At 37.3% G+C, this 18,295-nt stretch overlaps 2 protein-coding genes and 2 pseudogenes across 2 annotated transcripts; 2 read left to right on the top strand and 2 right to left on the bottom strand.

Moving 5' to 3' along the window:
* LOC104789534 lies at positions 603-1,995 on the bottom strand. Its single transcript, XM_010515215.1, has 3 exons — positions 1,972-1,995; positions 1,417-1,698; positions 603-1,310 (listed from the first exon to the last, which is right to left on the bottom strand). Exons 1-2 carry the CDS (start codon positions 1,993-1,995, stop codon positions 1,435-1,437), a joined length of 288 nt encoding a protein of 95 aa, XP_010513517.1. The 3' UTR covers positions 603-1,310; positions 1,417-1,434.
* LOC104787517 (acyl carrier protein 2, mitochondrial-like) lies at positions 3,145-4,690 on the top strand. Its single transcript, XM_010513120.1, has 2 exons — positions 3,145-3,422; positions 4,241-4,690. The coding sequence occupies exons 1-2, from the start codon at positions 3,219-3,221 to the stop codon at positions 4,415-4,417; spliced, it is 381 nt and encodes a 126-aa protein (XP_010511422.1). The 5' UTR covers positions 3,145-3,218; the 3' UTR covers positions 4,418-4,690.
* LOC104789533 lies at positions 5,280-7,858 on the bottom strand (annotated as a pseudogene).
* On the top strand, positions 9,093-16,655 carry LOC104789531 (annotated as a pseudogene).

Raw genomic sequence — 18,295 nt, 5'->3', positions numbered from 1 at the left:
TAAGTTTGCAATTTAAATGTTATTTTTAAAGTTTTTATAAATGTAATATGTTTAAGATTATTATATTATTAAATCTTATGATCTTAAACATATTCTCCCAATAACAAACTTCTTAACAAAATATTTAAACTAATGATCTTACATTATTTTCATAATATTTTTACTCTTATAACACCCAAAAGTGTTCCCCAATAAAAATGCCCTAAATATAGTGTAGGGATTACTTTTAAGTTGATCAATGTTCTAAATGTGAACAAGATTCTGTTCTCCGACATTTTAATTACCCATAGACTTTGTGTACTGTACAGACAGAATTAGTATCTTAAATTTATCTTAAATTTGAGTTTATTTATATTTACGAGAACAGTTTAGGGTTTAATGAAACATGACCTGTGAATATAAATGCAAACTGTGCGATTTAATTAAAAGCCAATCAATCACGGGGAAGCTGCTGGCTGTGGTCAGGTCAACACTCTAAACACTCAAAACATATTGACTAATTTATCACCAAAGACAACTTTATGATGTCCCATGTGTGAATAGTAATGAACAATTAGTAATTAAATTTACAGATCTTGCAGATTAAATATGCTAAACAAATAGAGAGAGTTGGAACAAACATTTGATCTAAAACATCTCTTACAATAATAACAGTGTCTCTTTTGCACTGTGAATAAAATAAAAACATATCCAAAGACATTGTCTAGTCTCTCTGCACTTGAAGATGAATAATTGTTTCTTTTTTTCCTTTTTACTCTCTATTTTAAAACCAAAAGAAGCACTTAGATCTTATCAGATCATAACAGAGCACTAAACTTGATCCGATTTTTTTCTTAACATATCACTCATTACAAAGACTTAAAAAAAGCTTTAACAGCTTCACTATCACCACCATCACCATCAACACCATCATCATCACCATATTAAATATTTCTCCCAATTGCCAGCTTAACCAAAAAAAAATGACTCTTTCCAAAATATGCTAAATTCGTAACACACATAAGCAAACAAGAGAATGAAAAAAGAAAGAAAGACAGATAGAGAATTGATTGAAGAGAGAAGAAAAAAAAAGCACAAAATCTTGCTTGAAGTGAACAAGATTCTCAAAAAAAAAAAACCCTAAAAAAATGAGAAAAAAAGACAATTAATTAATGAGGATGATGATGTTGCTGAGATAGTAGGTAATGAAATTTAATGAAGGCTCAAAATAAATTATAGACAAAAATAAAAAAGAACCAAACCAAGAACAGATATTCTTCTCTTTCACACTTGCAGATGAATCAAGATTCAGATTCACACCATTCTCTACCCTGAATTCACAATAAAACAGAAACCAAAACATCAAAACACAAGGAAAGTAAGGAAGAAGAAACCAAAGAACAACATTACAGAAGAAGAAGAAAATTAGAAACTTACAATGAAAGAAGAGAGATCTCAGATATGGCAGCCAAAGCAATTGCAAGTTTTGGGAGTGAAAGAGCAGTAACCAAAAGGTCTATTAGGGATGTTGCAGTTAATAGCATAGCAACAAGGTGAAGGCAAGCAAAGACCTTTAGCACCACCACAACAAGTACAAACTGAACATATCTGAAAACTCCCAAGCTTCCTTCTTGTTTCATTCATCACCATAAACTTCTCCTCCATCAATGGCATCATCTTCATCTCTCCTTCTCCTTTTTTGATTGACACCTCATTTGCCTAACAAATTCCAAACAGTAAAAAATTCCAAATCAGAACACAAAATAAAAAAAGCTAAAGAAAGGTCAAAACTTTGAGTTCAGCTTTAGGTTAAAGGTTTGATTTTTTGACAAATTAAGAAACAGNTTACTCTCTATTTTAAAACCAAAAGAAGCACTTAGATCTTATCAGATCATAACAGAGCACTAAACTTGATCCGATTTTTTTCTTAACATATCACTCATTACAAAGACTTAAAAAAAGCTTTAACAGCTTCACTATCACCACCATCACCATCAACACCATCATCATCACCATATTAAATATTTCTCCCAATTGCCAGCTTAACCAAAAAAAAATGACTCTTTCCAAAATATGCTAAATTCGTAACACACATAAGCAAACAAGAGAATGAAAAAAGAAAGAAAGACAGATAGAGAATTGATTGAAGAGAGAAGAAAAAAAAAGCACAAAATCTTGCTTGAAGTGAACAAGATTCTCAAAAAAAAAAAACCCTAAAAAAATGAGAAAAAAAGACAATTAATTAATGAGGATGATGATGTTGCTGAGATAGTAGGTAATGAAATTTAATGAAGGCTCAAAATAAATTATAGACAAAAATAAAAAAGAACCAAACCAAGAACAGATATTCTTCTCTTTCACACTTGCAGATGAATCAAGATTCAGATTCACACCATTCTCTACCCTGAATTCACAATAAAACAGAAACCAAAACATCAAAACACAAGGAAAGTAAGGAAGAAGAAACCAAAGAACAACATTACAGAAGAAGAAGAAAATTAGAAACTTACAATGAAAGNTTTTTTTTTTTTTTTTTTTTTTTTTTTTTTTTTTTTTTTTTTTGTTGGGGTTTATGTGGTTAGGGATTTTGGGTAAAGTAGCAAATGCTACTTCTTCTTCTTCCTCTAGTTCCTCTACTTCCCTAACTCCTCTCGAGCTACTTTTTTCAATTATTTTGGTTATAACATTTATTGATGTTTTTGTTTTTATTGAGGGGAATAAGGTGGGGTCTTTTATTTTTTTTACTAGTACTGTATTCTTTTTATTTCTCCCACTTCATTACCCACACCAATATCGAATCAAAATGATACAAAACCATACCAATTGTAATAAAACAGCTTCTTCTTCTTCTTTTTTTTCCAAGGATCTGATTCTTTTTGGTGACAAAACAAAACCATCCCCCAAAGATATTTTCTTAGCTTTTAGAATAGTGAAGTTAAAAAAGAAAAAGATACCAGACATCAAAAATTTATAACCCATAGACAAACAATAGGTCAGTGACAAGAATTTAAGACTGTGTCTCGTACATGTAGTAGTATATAGTCTTTGAGTTCATACTGATACTAGATAAAAAACACTCGAGTCCAGAGTTAATGGGCTCAAATAAGAAAGCCCACTAAAAATCGTAACGACGTCGTTTTCTATTGTATATCAAAAACAAGCAGATCTCCTTTGGAGAGCCACCACAGCAGAGAAAACTTTTTAGGTTTTTTTTACTTTCAATACAACAAGACAGAGCAATGGCGGCGAGAGGTGCTTTGCTTAGATATCTGAGAGTCAACGTGAATCCAACAATTCGAAACCCTAGAGAATGTGCACTCCCTTTCACCGTTCTTCTCCGCCGTTTCTCGGAGGAAGTAAGAGGCTCTTTCCTTGACAAATCTGAGGTCACAGATCGCGTTCTCTCCGTCGTCAAAAACTTCCAAAAAGTCGATCCTTCTAAGGTACGATCTGACCCATTTCTCTACTTTTCATTTTTTGCTTTTTTAATTTGGTTGATGAGTGAGTAAGACCTTAGAAATGAAGCTTTATCTGGGTTTTTGATTAGATGAATTTAAAAAAGCTTTGATTTTTAGTTTGTGTTCATCCGCTCAGCAACTGTTCATATAACCTGAGTGTAGAGAGAACTTAGGATTCTGCAATTTACTTTTACTTGCGAGAGAACAAAGGATAAATTTTTATCGTATTGAGAGTTTTGGGTTACTTTCTTTTAGCCCTTTTGGGTGATTATTTGTTGCATTGTGTATGTACTTTTGAGTATCTACATTGCAACAATTTGGAAACTTTTTTGCTCATACTTACTTGTTTGGGTGGTTTCCTGTTTTCTCTATTCGGTGGTTGTAGCTAATGATAAACTCCATTTGACTGTTCTGTTACTACTTACTAGTGATAGCTCATCTCATCTATTCTCAGTTATCTTTTGATTAGGTTGAGATTTTCAAAATTCCTTCAGCATCACAATCTTGTACAAGAGTGATTATAAATTTGTTTGTATGTGTAAGTATCTTGAAGCTTTTCACAAGTTTTGCTGAGTAAGCTTTTTGTGCATTCTTTTACTCTAGGCTTTGTGTTTGGGTGTTTATGTAGTTAGTGCTTCTTAGCTCTCTTGATCAACAACTAAACAACAACTTAGAGACTCTGTCTGAACGAATCAGTTGTCATCTACATCTCAAGTCTCCAGTTTTAGTGCTCTCTAGTCTACTGTGACATGTAATTAGGCTTCAACCATGTACTAATAATCCATTTCCTACTGTTGTTGCAGGTTTCACCAAAATCCCATTTCCAAAACGATCTCGGGTTGGACAGTTTGGACACTGTGGAAGTTGTGATGGCATTGGAGGAGGAATTTGGGTTTGAGATCCCTGATACTGACGCAGACAAGATCCATTCCATCAATCTAGCCGTTGACTTTATTGCATCTCATCCTCAGGCTAAGTGAAAAGAGAATACAATTTCTTCTGCGTGTTCATGTCATGCCGCAGCTGTGTCCACAGATTTGGTTAAGCCTAATAAGAAGTAAAGAAGCAAACAACATTTTCTTTTTGTCATGAGAATGGATAAGCTTTTGTTTTTTTTTTGGCTCTACTACTCTTGGTTTCATAAGTATTAGATGTGTTTCCGCATGAATTACGAGGTCGTTCAAGGAACTTTGATGTTCTGGATATTTCTTATTAGATATATGCATCAAACATTTGCTGCACTTTTTAAACGAGATTTCTAAGTATTGCGGGCTCGTGTCTCATAAAAAATTCCATTTTCTAATTTAGCATTCACTTAGATGGAACGTATTTACAATTGACTCATGTTTATTATAACCTACTAAGATAAGAACAAAGCTATGAAACTTCAACCAAATGACCAAACCCTCAAAAAACCATTCTCCCCTTCAACAATCTGCAGAGACAGGCCTATAAATTCATCCCTAACTAAGGGCTGCTATCTAACCAACTCACAACAGCTACAATCGCTGCATTCAGTCCTAGGCTAGTTATAGTAGACCTATAGCTTAAGCTTGAGCAGCTAAACTTCTTCAAACATCATAATTAATATCTTTTGCTTTTATTATAAGAAACCTCTTAAATAGTTATAGTAAACATTTTGCTTCAAATAGAATTATATCTTACAGAATTATGTAAAAATTTCATGGAAACGACAAAAAAAAAGGTTTAGACTAAAATCATGTTCTTAGGCCAATCGTTTCAGATGCAGGTCGAACAAAGGAAATTTGCATTGACGAACCATTAGACCACTTTATAACACTTCCGACATGTGCGAAGATGAGGGACACACCGAGAATGCTACATGTTAATACCCGCAATTAGCCAATTGAAATCTACAAGACCACGTTCGTGAAACACACACTTCCTTTCTCAACTAGTGGATTCACAAGACCTTTTGCTTTAGTTGGCAAGAAGATACTACACGTAATGCAATATACATCCAGAAACAAATCACTCCTTAGCAACACGAACAACTTGTTTACCAATGTTTTTCCCAGAAAATAGCCCAACAAGTGCAGCAGGAGCGAGCTCGATTACTTAGGACATATCTTCCATGTATACAATCTTCCCTTCCTTGTTATATCCCTTGACGTGTTGAAGAAACTGTGGGAAAATGTGGAGGTAATCGCTCTGCAAGAACCCTTCTAATCTTATGCGTTTAGGGATCGCGTTGTATAAGTTGTTGATTCCTTGTGATGAGCTTGAGAGGCTTTGCAAAGATACCATTCCACAAAGCGCGATTCTTCCACGGACCTTCATGTTTAGGAGAGCTGCATCAAGCATGGATCCACCCACGTTGTCGAAGTAGATATTGATCCCCTCCGGGAAGTACCTATTAGTAAGATAATGAAACATTTTCAGCTTAACAGTTATGGACAAATTCACGTTATAAGNACACGAACAACTTGTTTACCAATGTTTTTCCCAGAAAATAGCCCAACAAGTGCAGCAGGAGCGAGCTCGATTACTTAGGACATATCTTCCATGTATACAATCTTCCCTTCCTTGTTATATCCCTTGACGTGTTGAAGAAACTGTGGGAAAATGTGGAGGTAATCGCTCTGCAAGAACCCTTCTAATCTTATGCGTTTAGGGATCGCGTTGTATAAGTTGTTGATTCCTTGTGATGAGCTTGAGAGGCTTTGCAAAGATACCATTCCACAAAGCGCGATTCTTCCACGGACCTTCATGTTTAGGAGAGCTGCATCAAGCATGGATCCACCCACGTTGTCGAAGTAGATATTGATCCCCTCCGGGAAGTACCTATTAGTAAGATAATGAAACATTTTCAGCTTAACAGTTATGGACAAATTCACGTTACGCGCGATACCCTACCCTAGAGCAAGCGACAAGAATTCACTTTAAGTGGCATAACCAGAGTACCTTACTATTACCTTTATGGAAATTTGGTCTAGTGATTGTTTCTGTTTTTTCTTTGTCTAACTAGAGTGACACAAGTGTTGATAAGATGTGTAAATAGAGTTGCAATGATGGTGAAAATAAGTTCCTTATGGCACATTTAAAAGCCTAGAGATACAAGCCATAATGACCTCAAGACAAGCATTACTCCACAAGTGACCTTCCAATGAACGAAACAGGTTTTGCATTTCCCAAACAATGACAATGACGATATGCAGGAGAACGAGCGAGTGAGACTATTTAAGGTAATTGATTTGTTAGGTTGAATATTGCAGTATATTTACCTCTTTAAAGCAGCATCAAGGTCAGCCTCTTCCTTGTAGTTAAAAGCTTCATCAAACCCAAGCTTGTGTTTAAGAAGATCAACCTGAAATAATGTCCACAAAAAGTTACTTCACAAAACAAGCCAAGTAACAAGAGTTCCTAAACATTATTAGTTTAGAGACTAAGTAATAAAATAACCTTTTGTTTACTACCGGCACTCCCAACAACATAGCAGCCGTGTAACTTAGCAACCTGACCTACAAGTTGTCCAACTGCACCTGATGCTGAAGAGACAAAAACACTATCCCCTTTCTTAGGACAGCGCAAATCTCGTAAAACCCTGCATATGCTGTAAATCCAGCCATCCCTGTCAAAAGTGAGAAGAATCAGAGAATGGTAATTGTGAGCTCAAACTGATTAGATCAAACAGAGGACGGGATCATACATACCGAGAAGTCCAAGATGATAAGAAAGTGGAATATCTTCATCCAACTGAATCTTTCTCAACTGCAGGCTATCTGAATTACGAAGCAAACTGTATTCTTCCCAACCAATAATCCAAGATATTAGGCTTGTTCCTTTGGCTGCCGCAGGTACCTGCGGCTGCGGCAGACGCAGGTATGGTTGTTCGTTTGCTTGCCGCAGGTACCTGCGTCATGACGCTGCGACAAACGCTACGACCTGCGTCTAATATTTTTAAACGTTGTTTCAATTCAGCAGTTAAAAACATAAACACAGCCGCTGCCGCAGCCGCCAGCGTCAACCAAACAAACAAACCCATTATGTCGCCCGGCTTATAGTTAACATCATCAGAATCTATCACTCTTGCTAAACCAAACCCTTCGATACGCTGCATCAATATCACAAAACTATCAATACGCTTAATACATACAGAGTATATATAACAAAGGAAAACTCAAGCCAAGAATCATGTAAAAGAGTCATCAAAGAATATGAATAAAAATCACCAATAAAACAACTTAGCAAGATATTTTTCAAGAATTGGCAGCATTTCTATGCACATTCACAACTTCCATCAAAACGTCGAACACTTGGTGTGCAAAAATCTCTCTATCGCACCAGTGCACTATTTACACCACCAATCACAGAACCATCTTCAATATTTGATTTTCCAAAGAACAAAACAATACCCAAAAACACCAATCACAGAAGCAACTGACACAAATGTAAAGTATGATAATGTTATATACTTGACCAGGAACAAAAGTAGGAACCGTGGAAATCACGCATTCGACCTCTCATGTAAGGAACGCAAGACAAGTAGAGATTTTTAACGAGGAAACAAGAAGACCCTTTTGGTGCTTTAAGCTCAATATTCTCCCCAAGCTTCACTTCCATGTCTTCTTCTGTAGGAATACCATCTACATACTTCTTCAACATACTTTCTTTTTTTCTTTTTTTTAAGATACTTTCTTGTTCTGCACCATTTCAAACAAGAATGGCAGGATATATTTCTTTTTTTTTTTCTTTTTCAAACCATTAGGTCACAACTGGCCGGCCCATTAGCCAATCGTAGGAGCCGGAATTCGATCCCGGGTGTAATGGTACCTTATACAAATGAACTTACCTCATGCCATTGCACTAAGTTCACTTCACAGATTTTTTTGTTTTTTAGGGAAGAGTTTGGTAAAATGAGTGTTTCTCGTTGTGCATATTATAGTTGAAAGTCATTTAATATACAATTTACCAATAATAATGAATATGGATATAAGTATGTCATATCATTCAATCTACATTTTAGTCTTTGGAATGTTTAAATTCTATATTTTTCTTTCATCTGTATAAATTAATTTTTCCTTTCCATTTCATCATATTTTGCTTATATTTTTCAAATTCCCTTAATTTAATTTAGTTTTATGATTCTGCTGAAAATACATATATATTTTTTTTCTTTTTTTTTTTCTGTATTGTGACATAGTGACATGGTTTTGAATTTCTAGTGTAAAGATTTTTGTTTTCACCCTTTTTCATCATATTTTGCTTCTTTATTTTCACGTATAATTTAATTTTATGATTTTTTTTGTATTGTGACATGGTACGAATTCCTAAAAACGGACACAGTTTTTTTTTGGTAGAAGCATATTTTAGTTGTAGGCATAGTTTTTCATGCTTACTTCCTTCATTATTAATCTTTTCATGATTGTTTTTGTCATTCTAGTCATTTTCTTAGATAGTACACGAAAAAAGCCAAAAAAAAAAGCATCACATTTCAATTCTTTGGTAGAGAAACCAAAAAAACACATGAATGGTAGTGAGTGACAACTGATAAAGAAACGTCAACACAACTTATGGCCAATATATCTCCACTTTCTGTCGCATACAGTTTATTTTCAAACTAATCTAAAAAAGCTACCGGCACATCTATAAGTGGGATATGACTGTGACAGTAGAGCAAAAGATCAACAACGTTCACAAGTCACAACAAAAGAGTTAACAGTGCGAATGTTCTCAAATCCTATCTCTGGGAAATGAAAATGGAGATATCAGTAGCGTCGGTAACAATTTCAGTAGCGTCGGTAACAATTTCAGTAGCTATAGCTGTTGTGTCTTGGTGGCTATGGAGAACTTTGAACTGGGTTTGGTTTAAACCTAAGATGCTTGAGAGTTACCTGAGAAGACAGGGTCTTGCCGGAACTCCTTACACGCCTCTTGTCGGCGACATGAAGAAGAGTTTAAGCATGATGATGGAGGCTAGATCCAAACCCATCAAACTAACGGATGATATCACACCACGTGTTTTGCCTTATCTCTTGCAAATGCTTAAGACTCACGGTAGGGTTTTTTTTCACTCTGTTTAGAACAAAACTATTCAAGAGTATGTGATCTTGAAAAGGTCTCAATTGTTGTTACCTCTATGTGGTTGGAACAGGAAAGATTTTCTTTACATGGCTTGGACCTATACCATTCATCACTATAATGGATCCTGAGCTAATCAAGGAAATGCTCAACAGAGTTTACGATTTCCCGAAGCTTCATACGTTCCCTTTGCTCAGATTGATAGAAACTGGACTTGCTAACTATGATGGTGATAAATGGGCGAAACACCGAAGAATCATCAATCCGGCTTTCAACCTTGAGAAAATTAAGGTTTAGGCTTTATTATCCCTAGTTCCGAAACATGTTAGCTTTTCTTTATGTGCGTATGAATGCATGTGTTCACTCGGATTTGTGCCTTCTGATTTTATATATAGAATATGGTACCTGCGTTTCACCGGAGGTTGTTGACGAATGGTATAAGTTAGTTTCCAATAAAGGGTTTCCATGTGAGGTGAATGTTTGGCCTTGGCTTGTGAATATGACTTCAGATGTGATCTCTCGTACTGCTTTTGGTAGCAGCTACAAAGAAGGACATAGGATATTTGAGCTCCAGACAGAACTAGCTGAGCTCGTTATACAAGCTTTTCGGAAAGGTTTTATCCTTGGACATAGGTAAAGAAAGGTTTTAAAATCTTAACTTCTTTTAGAATAATCTCTTTAGAGCTTGACTCATGGTTTATAGTGTTGCAATCTATTAGGTATTATGAACCATATATATTCTCTGTTTTTTTTTTTTTTTTTTTTTTTTTTTTTTTTTTTTTNTTTTTTGTGTTTGCATAGTTATCTCCCAACAAAGCTTAATAGAAGGATGAAAGCAGCATCTAGAGAGATCCAAGTTATACTGAGAGGGATCGTTAACAAAAGGATAAGGGGGAGAGAAGAAGGGGAAGCACCAAACGACGATCTGTTGGGTATACTTCTTGAGTCTGATATGGGTCAAGCGAAAGGAAATGAATTGAGCATTGAGGAAGTGATAGAAGAGTGCAAGATGTTCTATTTCGCCGGGCAAGAGACTACTTCAGTACTTTTGGTTTGGACAATGGTTTTGTTAAGCCAACACCAAGACTGGCAGGATCGTGCAAGAGAAGAAGTGAAGCAATTTTTCGGCGATAAAGAACCAGATACAGAAGGCCTTGTCCAGCTCAAAGTTGTATGTAAAATCAAATTAAAAACGTATCAATACTTTTGTTGTGTGTTCTTATTTTTTGCTGAATGATTTGTTCCCTTGTGATACGATTCATCAATCTTATTATCGAAAGAAGCCACGTCAGCAGGAGTTATCGAAAGAGAAGAGTGACGTGGCAAGTATGGATGAGTTGACTAAAGAAGGAAGCAAAGACTTGGATTGACTCAGAAACTTTTCTGTTACGATCGTCTTCAACCTTTTTAATAGAGTCGTTAGAGTTCATTTGTTTGGCATGTTGAATCTGTATGAGAATTCCTTTAGCGATGTGCTTAGGATCCCAAGTGATGTGCTTGGATAGTGATCTATGTTGATCGCTGTTTACAGATCTCAGCTACTCTTTCAATTCTTAGTTCCGATATCGAGTTCACTCTCTCTGTAACTCTTTATCTTTCATTCAATTCAGTAAAGGAGTATTCAGTATTCGTTTGGTGTTCGGATAGATCTAGAATCTATCACTGGTGCGGCGTAACTGGATTGTTAGTTTGCGATGGCGGAAACGAGTGGATCGGAGCCGATAGAGTCGGCGAGCTTCCAGGATAATCCAACGGAGAACCTTATGCAATTCCTACGCGGTGGATACCACCGTTTGGTGCAATCGAAGGTGGAGCATGATGATAAGATCCAATCGTTAGACGAGACGATGCAATCCGTACTCAATACCTTAGCGCGAGTTGAAATCCAGCTGGGGAAAAGACCGGAACAATCAGAATCGTTGAGTCCACCACCACAGGTACGGTATAATTCTGATCCTTATCCGTGTGTCAATGTTGATCGGAATCTACCACTGGAGAATAGATCTAGCTTATTGCGGAAGATTGATATGCCTGTTTTTGATGGATCCGAAGTCTATGAGTGGTTATCCAAGGTAGAGAGGTTCTTTCGCGTCGGTCGTTACTCTGACTTTGATAAAATTGATATGGTTGCGTTAAGTCTTGAGGGAGATGTATTAAAGTGGTTTAACTGGGAGATGAATCGCAGAGAGTTTTGTTCATGGAATGAGTTCAAACAGAGACTCTTTTTACGGTTTGCTGAATCCATTGAGGCGGATCCTGGTAATCGTTTGTTTGCGATCAAACAAACTGGGACAGTAGCAGCTTATGTAACAGAATTTGAAGACTTATCTGCTCAGGTTCCTGGTTTAGATGACTCTCATTTGGAAAAGATATTCTACAATGGTTTGAAACAGGAGATGAAAGAAGTAATCAAGATGAAGGAGCCCAAAGGGATTGATTATCAGAAAGCTGCAGTTTTAAGAATGGAATCAAGTTCCTTTTGCCAGTTAATTAGTGAGAAGAATAACAAGACTAGCATCACTTCCAGACCTTTTGTAACCCGAACTCCACAACAATATACAACTCATAAACCTCTGATAGTTCAAGCTGCAGCTGGTCAAGGAGCTCAAACCACAGTTAATACACGACCAGTTCTTCCCCCTAGACAACGTCACACAGCAGAAGAATTAGACGCTATGAGAAGCAAGGGGATTTGCTTTAAGTGTAAAGGTAATTACACTCGTGGTCATGTATGTCCACTTAAGGCTTTACAAATTTTAACGGTGGTCGAAGGTTTGGAACTGGAAGTAATGGATGAGGAGTGGCATCCTGAAGATATAGGGGAGATTATTCAAGCTCCAGAAGTGAGATGTTTATCTCTTAACTCTTATCTCGGATTGCATTCTCCAAGGACAACAAAATTGTGGGGACAGATAGGGAAGAGTAAGGTAGTAGTATTGATTGATTCTGGGGCTTCACATAATTTCATTACCCCTACAATGGCAGCCCGTACTAAACTCAAGGTTTACACAGTTTCGGGTTTGGATATATTGTTAGGGAATGGTGTATCTGTCCAAGGTTCTGGGATTTGTAAACAAGTACAGTTCCAACTGGGTGGTGTAGCATTTGACAGTGATTTCATTGCTTTAGACTTGGGTGGTGTGGATGTTATTCTCGGAGTTCAATGGTTGGAAACACTGGGAAGAACAGAAGTTGATTGGAAGTTGCAGGAGTGGCAGTTTACTTATAAGGGACAATTGGTAACATTACATGGTGATCCTTCTTTACATGGACAACCGTTATCGTTGAAGACTTTGGACTCTCCTCCTCGCAAAGCGCTAACTGATAAACATTTGATGGAGTTATCAAAAGGGAAGAAGTTATCCACGGAAGTTGTTGTATCACCCCTTATCAATTCTTTGCTAGAGAAGTTCGAGAAAGTGTTTGCTATACCTACTTGTTTACCACCAATACGAGGTAAGGAACACTCAATCACACTTAAACCTGGGGTACAGTCTATCTCTGTAAGACCTTACCGTTACCCACACTCTACAAAGGAAGTAATGGAGAAGATGGTGGATAAAATGTTGACTTCAGGAATCATTCGTGTTAGTAACAGCCCCTTTTCAAGTCCGGTATTGCTGGTGCGCAAAAAGGATTCCTCCTGGAGGTTCTGTGTGGATTACAGAACCTTGAATAGGGCTACTGTTCCTGACAAGTTTCCGATTCCAGTAATAGATCAGCTGTTGGATGAGTTGCATGGTTCAGTGATTTTCTCAAAAATCGATCTAAGATCAGGCTATCACCAAATACGTATGCGAGAAGAAGACATTCAGAAGACATCTTTTCGAACACTTGAGGGACATTATGAATTTTTAGTGATGCCTTTTGGTCTCACAAATGCCCCAGCTACCTTTCAGGCATTGATGAACTCAGTGTTTAAACCTTATCTCAGGCGTTTTGTTGTGGTCTTCTTTGATGACATACTGATTTATAGTCCGTCGNCTCAGGCGTTTTGTTGTGGTCTTCTTTGATGACATACTGATTTATAGTCTGTCGTTATCTGATCATGTGAAGCATTTGTCTTTGGTCCTACAGCTGTTGCTGGATAATCAATTGTTTGCTAACCAAAAGAAGTGTTTATTTGGAGTAGACAAGGTTGAATATCTCGGACACATTATATCTTCGCAGGGGGTGGCTACAGATGCGGTCAAGACAGAAGCTATGCTTGGCTGGCCAACACCACAGAACACTAAGCAGCTTCGCGGATTCCTGGGACTTACTGGCTATTACAGGAAGTTCGTACAAGGGTATGGTATGATTGCTAAACCGTTAACTGACTTACTCAAGAAAGACAAATTTGCTTGGTCTGACACTGCGCAGGGTGCATTTGATAAACTTAAGACTTCAATGTCTTCAGTACCAGTGTTGGGATTACCAGATTTTGACAAAACCTTTGTGCTAGAGACAGATGCGTCAGGGACTGGGGTTGGTGCAGTGTTGGTTCAAGACAAAAGGCCTCTGGCTTACTTTAGTCATGCTCTTACCCCTAGAGAACAGATCAAACCTGCATATGAGCGAGAATTAATGGCTATTGTTTTAGCAGTTTTGAAGTGGAAACACTATCTGTTGGGCAGGAGATTTGAAGTACATACTGATCAAAGAAGTTTGAAGTTTTTATTGGATCAGAAGGAAGTGAATATGGAGTATCAGAGGTGGTTGACTAAGTTGTTGGGTTATGATATGGATATTGTGTATAAACCTGGGGTGGAAAACAAAGCAGCTGATGGACTTTCACGCATTGCTCATCCGATATCCACGTCCTTGTTATCATTGGTGGTTCCGTCAGCAATCCAACTTCATGATTTATACAAGGAGATTGATAATGATGAGAGTATAAAACGCATGATAATACAGTTAACATCATCTCCGGATAGTCTGGGCAATTACCATTTGGTGGAAGGTAGATTATGGTATAAAAAACGACTGGTCTTACCCAAGCAGTCACGATTTTTACCATTGCTTTTACGTGAGTTTCATGACAGTCAAGTGGGAGGTCATGCAGGCATATTAAAGACGTTGAAGCGCGTTCAAGCTCAGTTCCATTGGCAAGGTATGTATACAGATGTGCAGAAGTATGTAACAGAATGTGCTGTGTGCCAGACTCACAAGTATTCAACGTTAGCTCCAGCGGGTCTGTTACAACCTTTACCTATACCAAAAGCTGTTTGGGAGGATGTATCACTGGATTTCATTGAAGGCTTACCGACATCTTGTGGTATCAACGTAATTTTGGTGGTTGTGGATCGTTTGAGCAAAGCTGCGCATTTCATTGGTCTCAAACATCCATTTAAGGCAATGGACGTGGCCTTGAAGTTCACTTCTGAGGTGGTCAAGTTACATGGTTTTCCAAAATCTATGGTTTCTGATCGTGACAGAGTGTTCTTGGGGTTGGTTTGGAAGGATTTGTTTCGATTGGCTGGGACTAAGCTGAAGTATAGCACCGCGTATCATCCTCAAACAGACGGTCAGACGGAGGTCCTGAACCGTTGCTTGGAGACTTATTTACGGTGTTTCGCATCTGGTCAGCCTCGAACTTGGGGCAAGTATTTGGCGTGGGCAGAGTATTCTTATAATACTGCCTACCACTCGGCTATTAAAACTACTCCTTTCAATGTGGTTTACGGAAGGGATCCTCCACAAGTGGTGCCTTTTGAGTTGGGATCAACTGCTGATTGGGAGCTAGAAGTGCAGTTACGCGAGAGAGATGTGGTATTGACTAAGATTCGCGCAAATCTTCAACGAGCTCAAGATATTATGAAACGTCAAGCTGATAAACACCGAAGAGATGTGGTGTTTGCTGTGGGGGACTGGGTTTATTTGAAATTACAACCGTACAGACAACTTACAGTGGTTCGTAGACCCTGTCACAAACTATCCGCGAAGTTCTTTGGTCCTTTCCAGGTGCTTGAGCGTATTGGTCTAGTGGCGTATCGACTTCAACTTCCAACAGGGGCTAAGATTCATGATGTGTTTCATGTCTCTCAGTTAAAGGCAGTGGTCGGGAATCACATTGAAGTGCAGTCTACGGATCCACCGGAGTTTTTGGAGGATGAGTTCTTATACCCCGAATCTGTTCTGGCAGTGCGTTACAATGCAACGGGGCAGCGAGAGTTTCTGATCCATTGGCTTGATCGCACAGCAGAGGAAGATTCTTGGATGCTCTCTCGTGAGTTTGTGCAGTTGTTTCCTTCTTTTCAGCTTGAGGACAAGCTGTGTCTCCGGGAGGGAAGTATTGATACGATTCATCAATCTTATTATCGAAAGAAGCCACGTCAGCAGGAGTTATCGAAAGAGAAGAGTGACGTGGCAAGTGTGGATGAGTTGACTAAAGAAGGAAGCAAAGACTTGGGTTGACTCAGAGACTTTTCTGTTACGATCGTCTTCAACCTTTTTAATAGAGTCGTTAGAGTTCATTTGTTTGGCATGTTGAATCTGTATGAGAATTCCTTTAGCGATGTGCTTAGGATCCCAAGTGATGTGCTTGGGTAGTGATATATGTTGATCGCTGTTTACAGATCTCAGCTACTCTTTCAATTCTTAGTTCCGATATCGAGTTCACTCTCTCTGTAACTCTTTATCTTTCATTCAATTCAGTAAAGGAGTATTCAGTATTCGTTTGGTGTTCGGATAGATCTAGAATCTATCACCTTGCAGATGAAAATGATATTATATGAAGTCCTAAGGCTATATCCTCCAATAGTTCAGCTGATGCGAGCTACTGACAAAGAGATGAAGCTAGGAGACTTGACACAACAGCTGGGGTTCAGATTAGTCTACCTATTATGCTAGTCCATCGGGACAGCGAACTGTGGGACAAAGATGCAGCAGAGTTCAAGCCCGAGAGGTTCAAAGACGGTCTTTCAAAGGCAACAAAGAGCCATGTTTCCTTCTTTGCCTTTGGCTGGGGACCAAGGATATGCATCGGCCAGAATTTTGCCCTATTGGAGGCAAAGATGGCAATGGCTTTGATTCTACAGAGATTCTCCTTCGAGCTCTCTCCTTCCTATGTTCACGCACCTTACGAAGCCATCACCATTCACCCACAATTTGGTGCTCCTGTTATCCTTAGCTATAATTCGTTTTCTATAATGCAACGAGTTGTTGTCAAATAAACTTAACATACACTGAGGAAACTAGTCCATGTAATAATACAAAACTCATTTTATCTATAATTAATATTCGATAACCATCTTAACCAGCTCACCCATCGTCTTTTATACTATACTAGATTTGGATCCATGCTAGAGCACGGATTAAATTCCTTTGATCTGTATTATAATTTCAAAATAAAATATAAGACGGTTTAGCATTGTAAACTGAGAAATAATTGTTATTATTATTATTATTTTTTTGTTTGAATATGCGAGATGTATTTTGGTGAATGGAGATCTGAATAATTTATATCAATGTTTTTTAACCAGGACCGGACTGGCCGGTCGGTTCGATCCAACCACAACCCGATAGGTATTTCGGTCCGGGTAACCTCTAAAAACCTAATAAATAAACCCCGCTAAAAACCCGTGAACCTGTGGTTGAACCGACGGGTCGGACCGGGTTGTCGGTCTCAAATTAAAATATCTTATTTTCGTCACTCTTTAAACTCAAACCAAATTAAATAAATGTTGTTAGTTATAAAAGAATCAGTTAGTTATTTTATCTAATCATTTAAAAGTTTAATTTTAGTTGTTTAGTACTTAACTATGTATGTTTTGTTCATATATTTATAGAAAAATAGATGTTATATTCATAAAATGTAATCAAACTAATAAACTAATTGACCCGTAATTCAATCGGTCCGAGTTGTTGATCCAATGACCCGAAAGACTTCCGGTTCACTTTCCGGTCCGGTTTTAAAGATATTGATTTATATTAAAAGCTTGGAAGGGTGTTAGGTCAGATTTTATTTTGAAATCCACAATAAAATCTCAGAAATCATGATTAAGTGTGATTAATTGCCAAGATTTTATTTGTTACCATTAATATATAAACTATCAACTTGTAACCAATTAATATATGGATTAATCTATAACCTATGTATAATCTATTTGTAACCATTTATAATCATTTATTAAAATTATAAAGTCTACCAAAATAATGTTGTGTATTTCCCTCTTATTAAGAAGGGGATTCCAAATCTCATGGGGTTTGAACCTTTGTAGTTTGTACAAGTCAACACTGAAGATATCAAGTATATCGTCCTTGTATCCATGATTAGTTATAGCAACGGAGATGAAGAAATTTCACTTGAATGTGATACTTGTTATATTTGTTAGGTAATCTATTTTATTTTGAATCCTAGCTAATATATGTACGTATCAATGTATATATATGCAAAGTACGGATGAATTTTTACATTTTAATATGGTAATACACGTTTTATTATACGTGTACATGATAATTTTGTAGCGAACGTGTTTTATTTATTTTGTATTGTATTCGAGCTTTTTATAATTAGTGTCTTTTATATCCTATCTTATATATAGAAATTGTCTTAAGGAAACTTGGTTTTGCAGAGAGATGGTGTCAATGTGTGATGAAGTGTATCAACTTATATGGTTTCACTTTCAGATAATCTATAGAACCTACCAACTCAGTACTGGAGGCAGAAGCCATAGACTAAAAGAGGCAATAATCCAAATGAAGAGTGAAGACACACTGAACTATCAGAATGTCACATATTGTGGTGATTCACAAAATCCTCTATAAGTACTTGGAATCTGCAACTCCACATAGAAGACACTTACCTCTAGGTCCTATAGATATACGTACAGGGA

This window comes from Camelina sativa, chromosome 5, assembly GCF_000633955.1.
Source record: "Camelina sativa cultivar DH55 chromosome 5, Cs, whole genome shotgun sequence".
NCBI lineage: Eukaryota > Viridiplantae > Streptophyta > Magnoliopsida > Brassicales > Brassicaceae > Camelina > Camelina sativa.
Note: the sequence above shows the minus strand (reverse complement) of the source record. Positions and strands in the feature narration are given on the sequence as shown.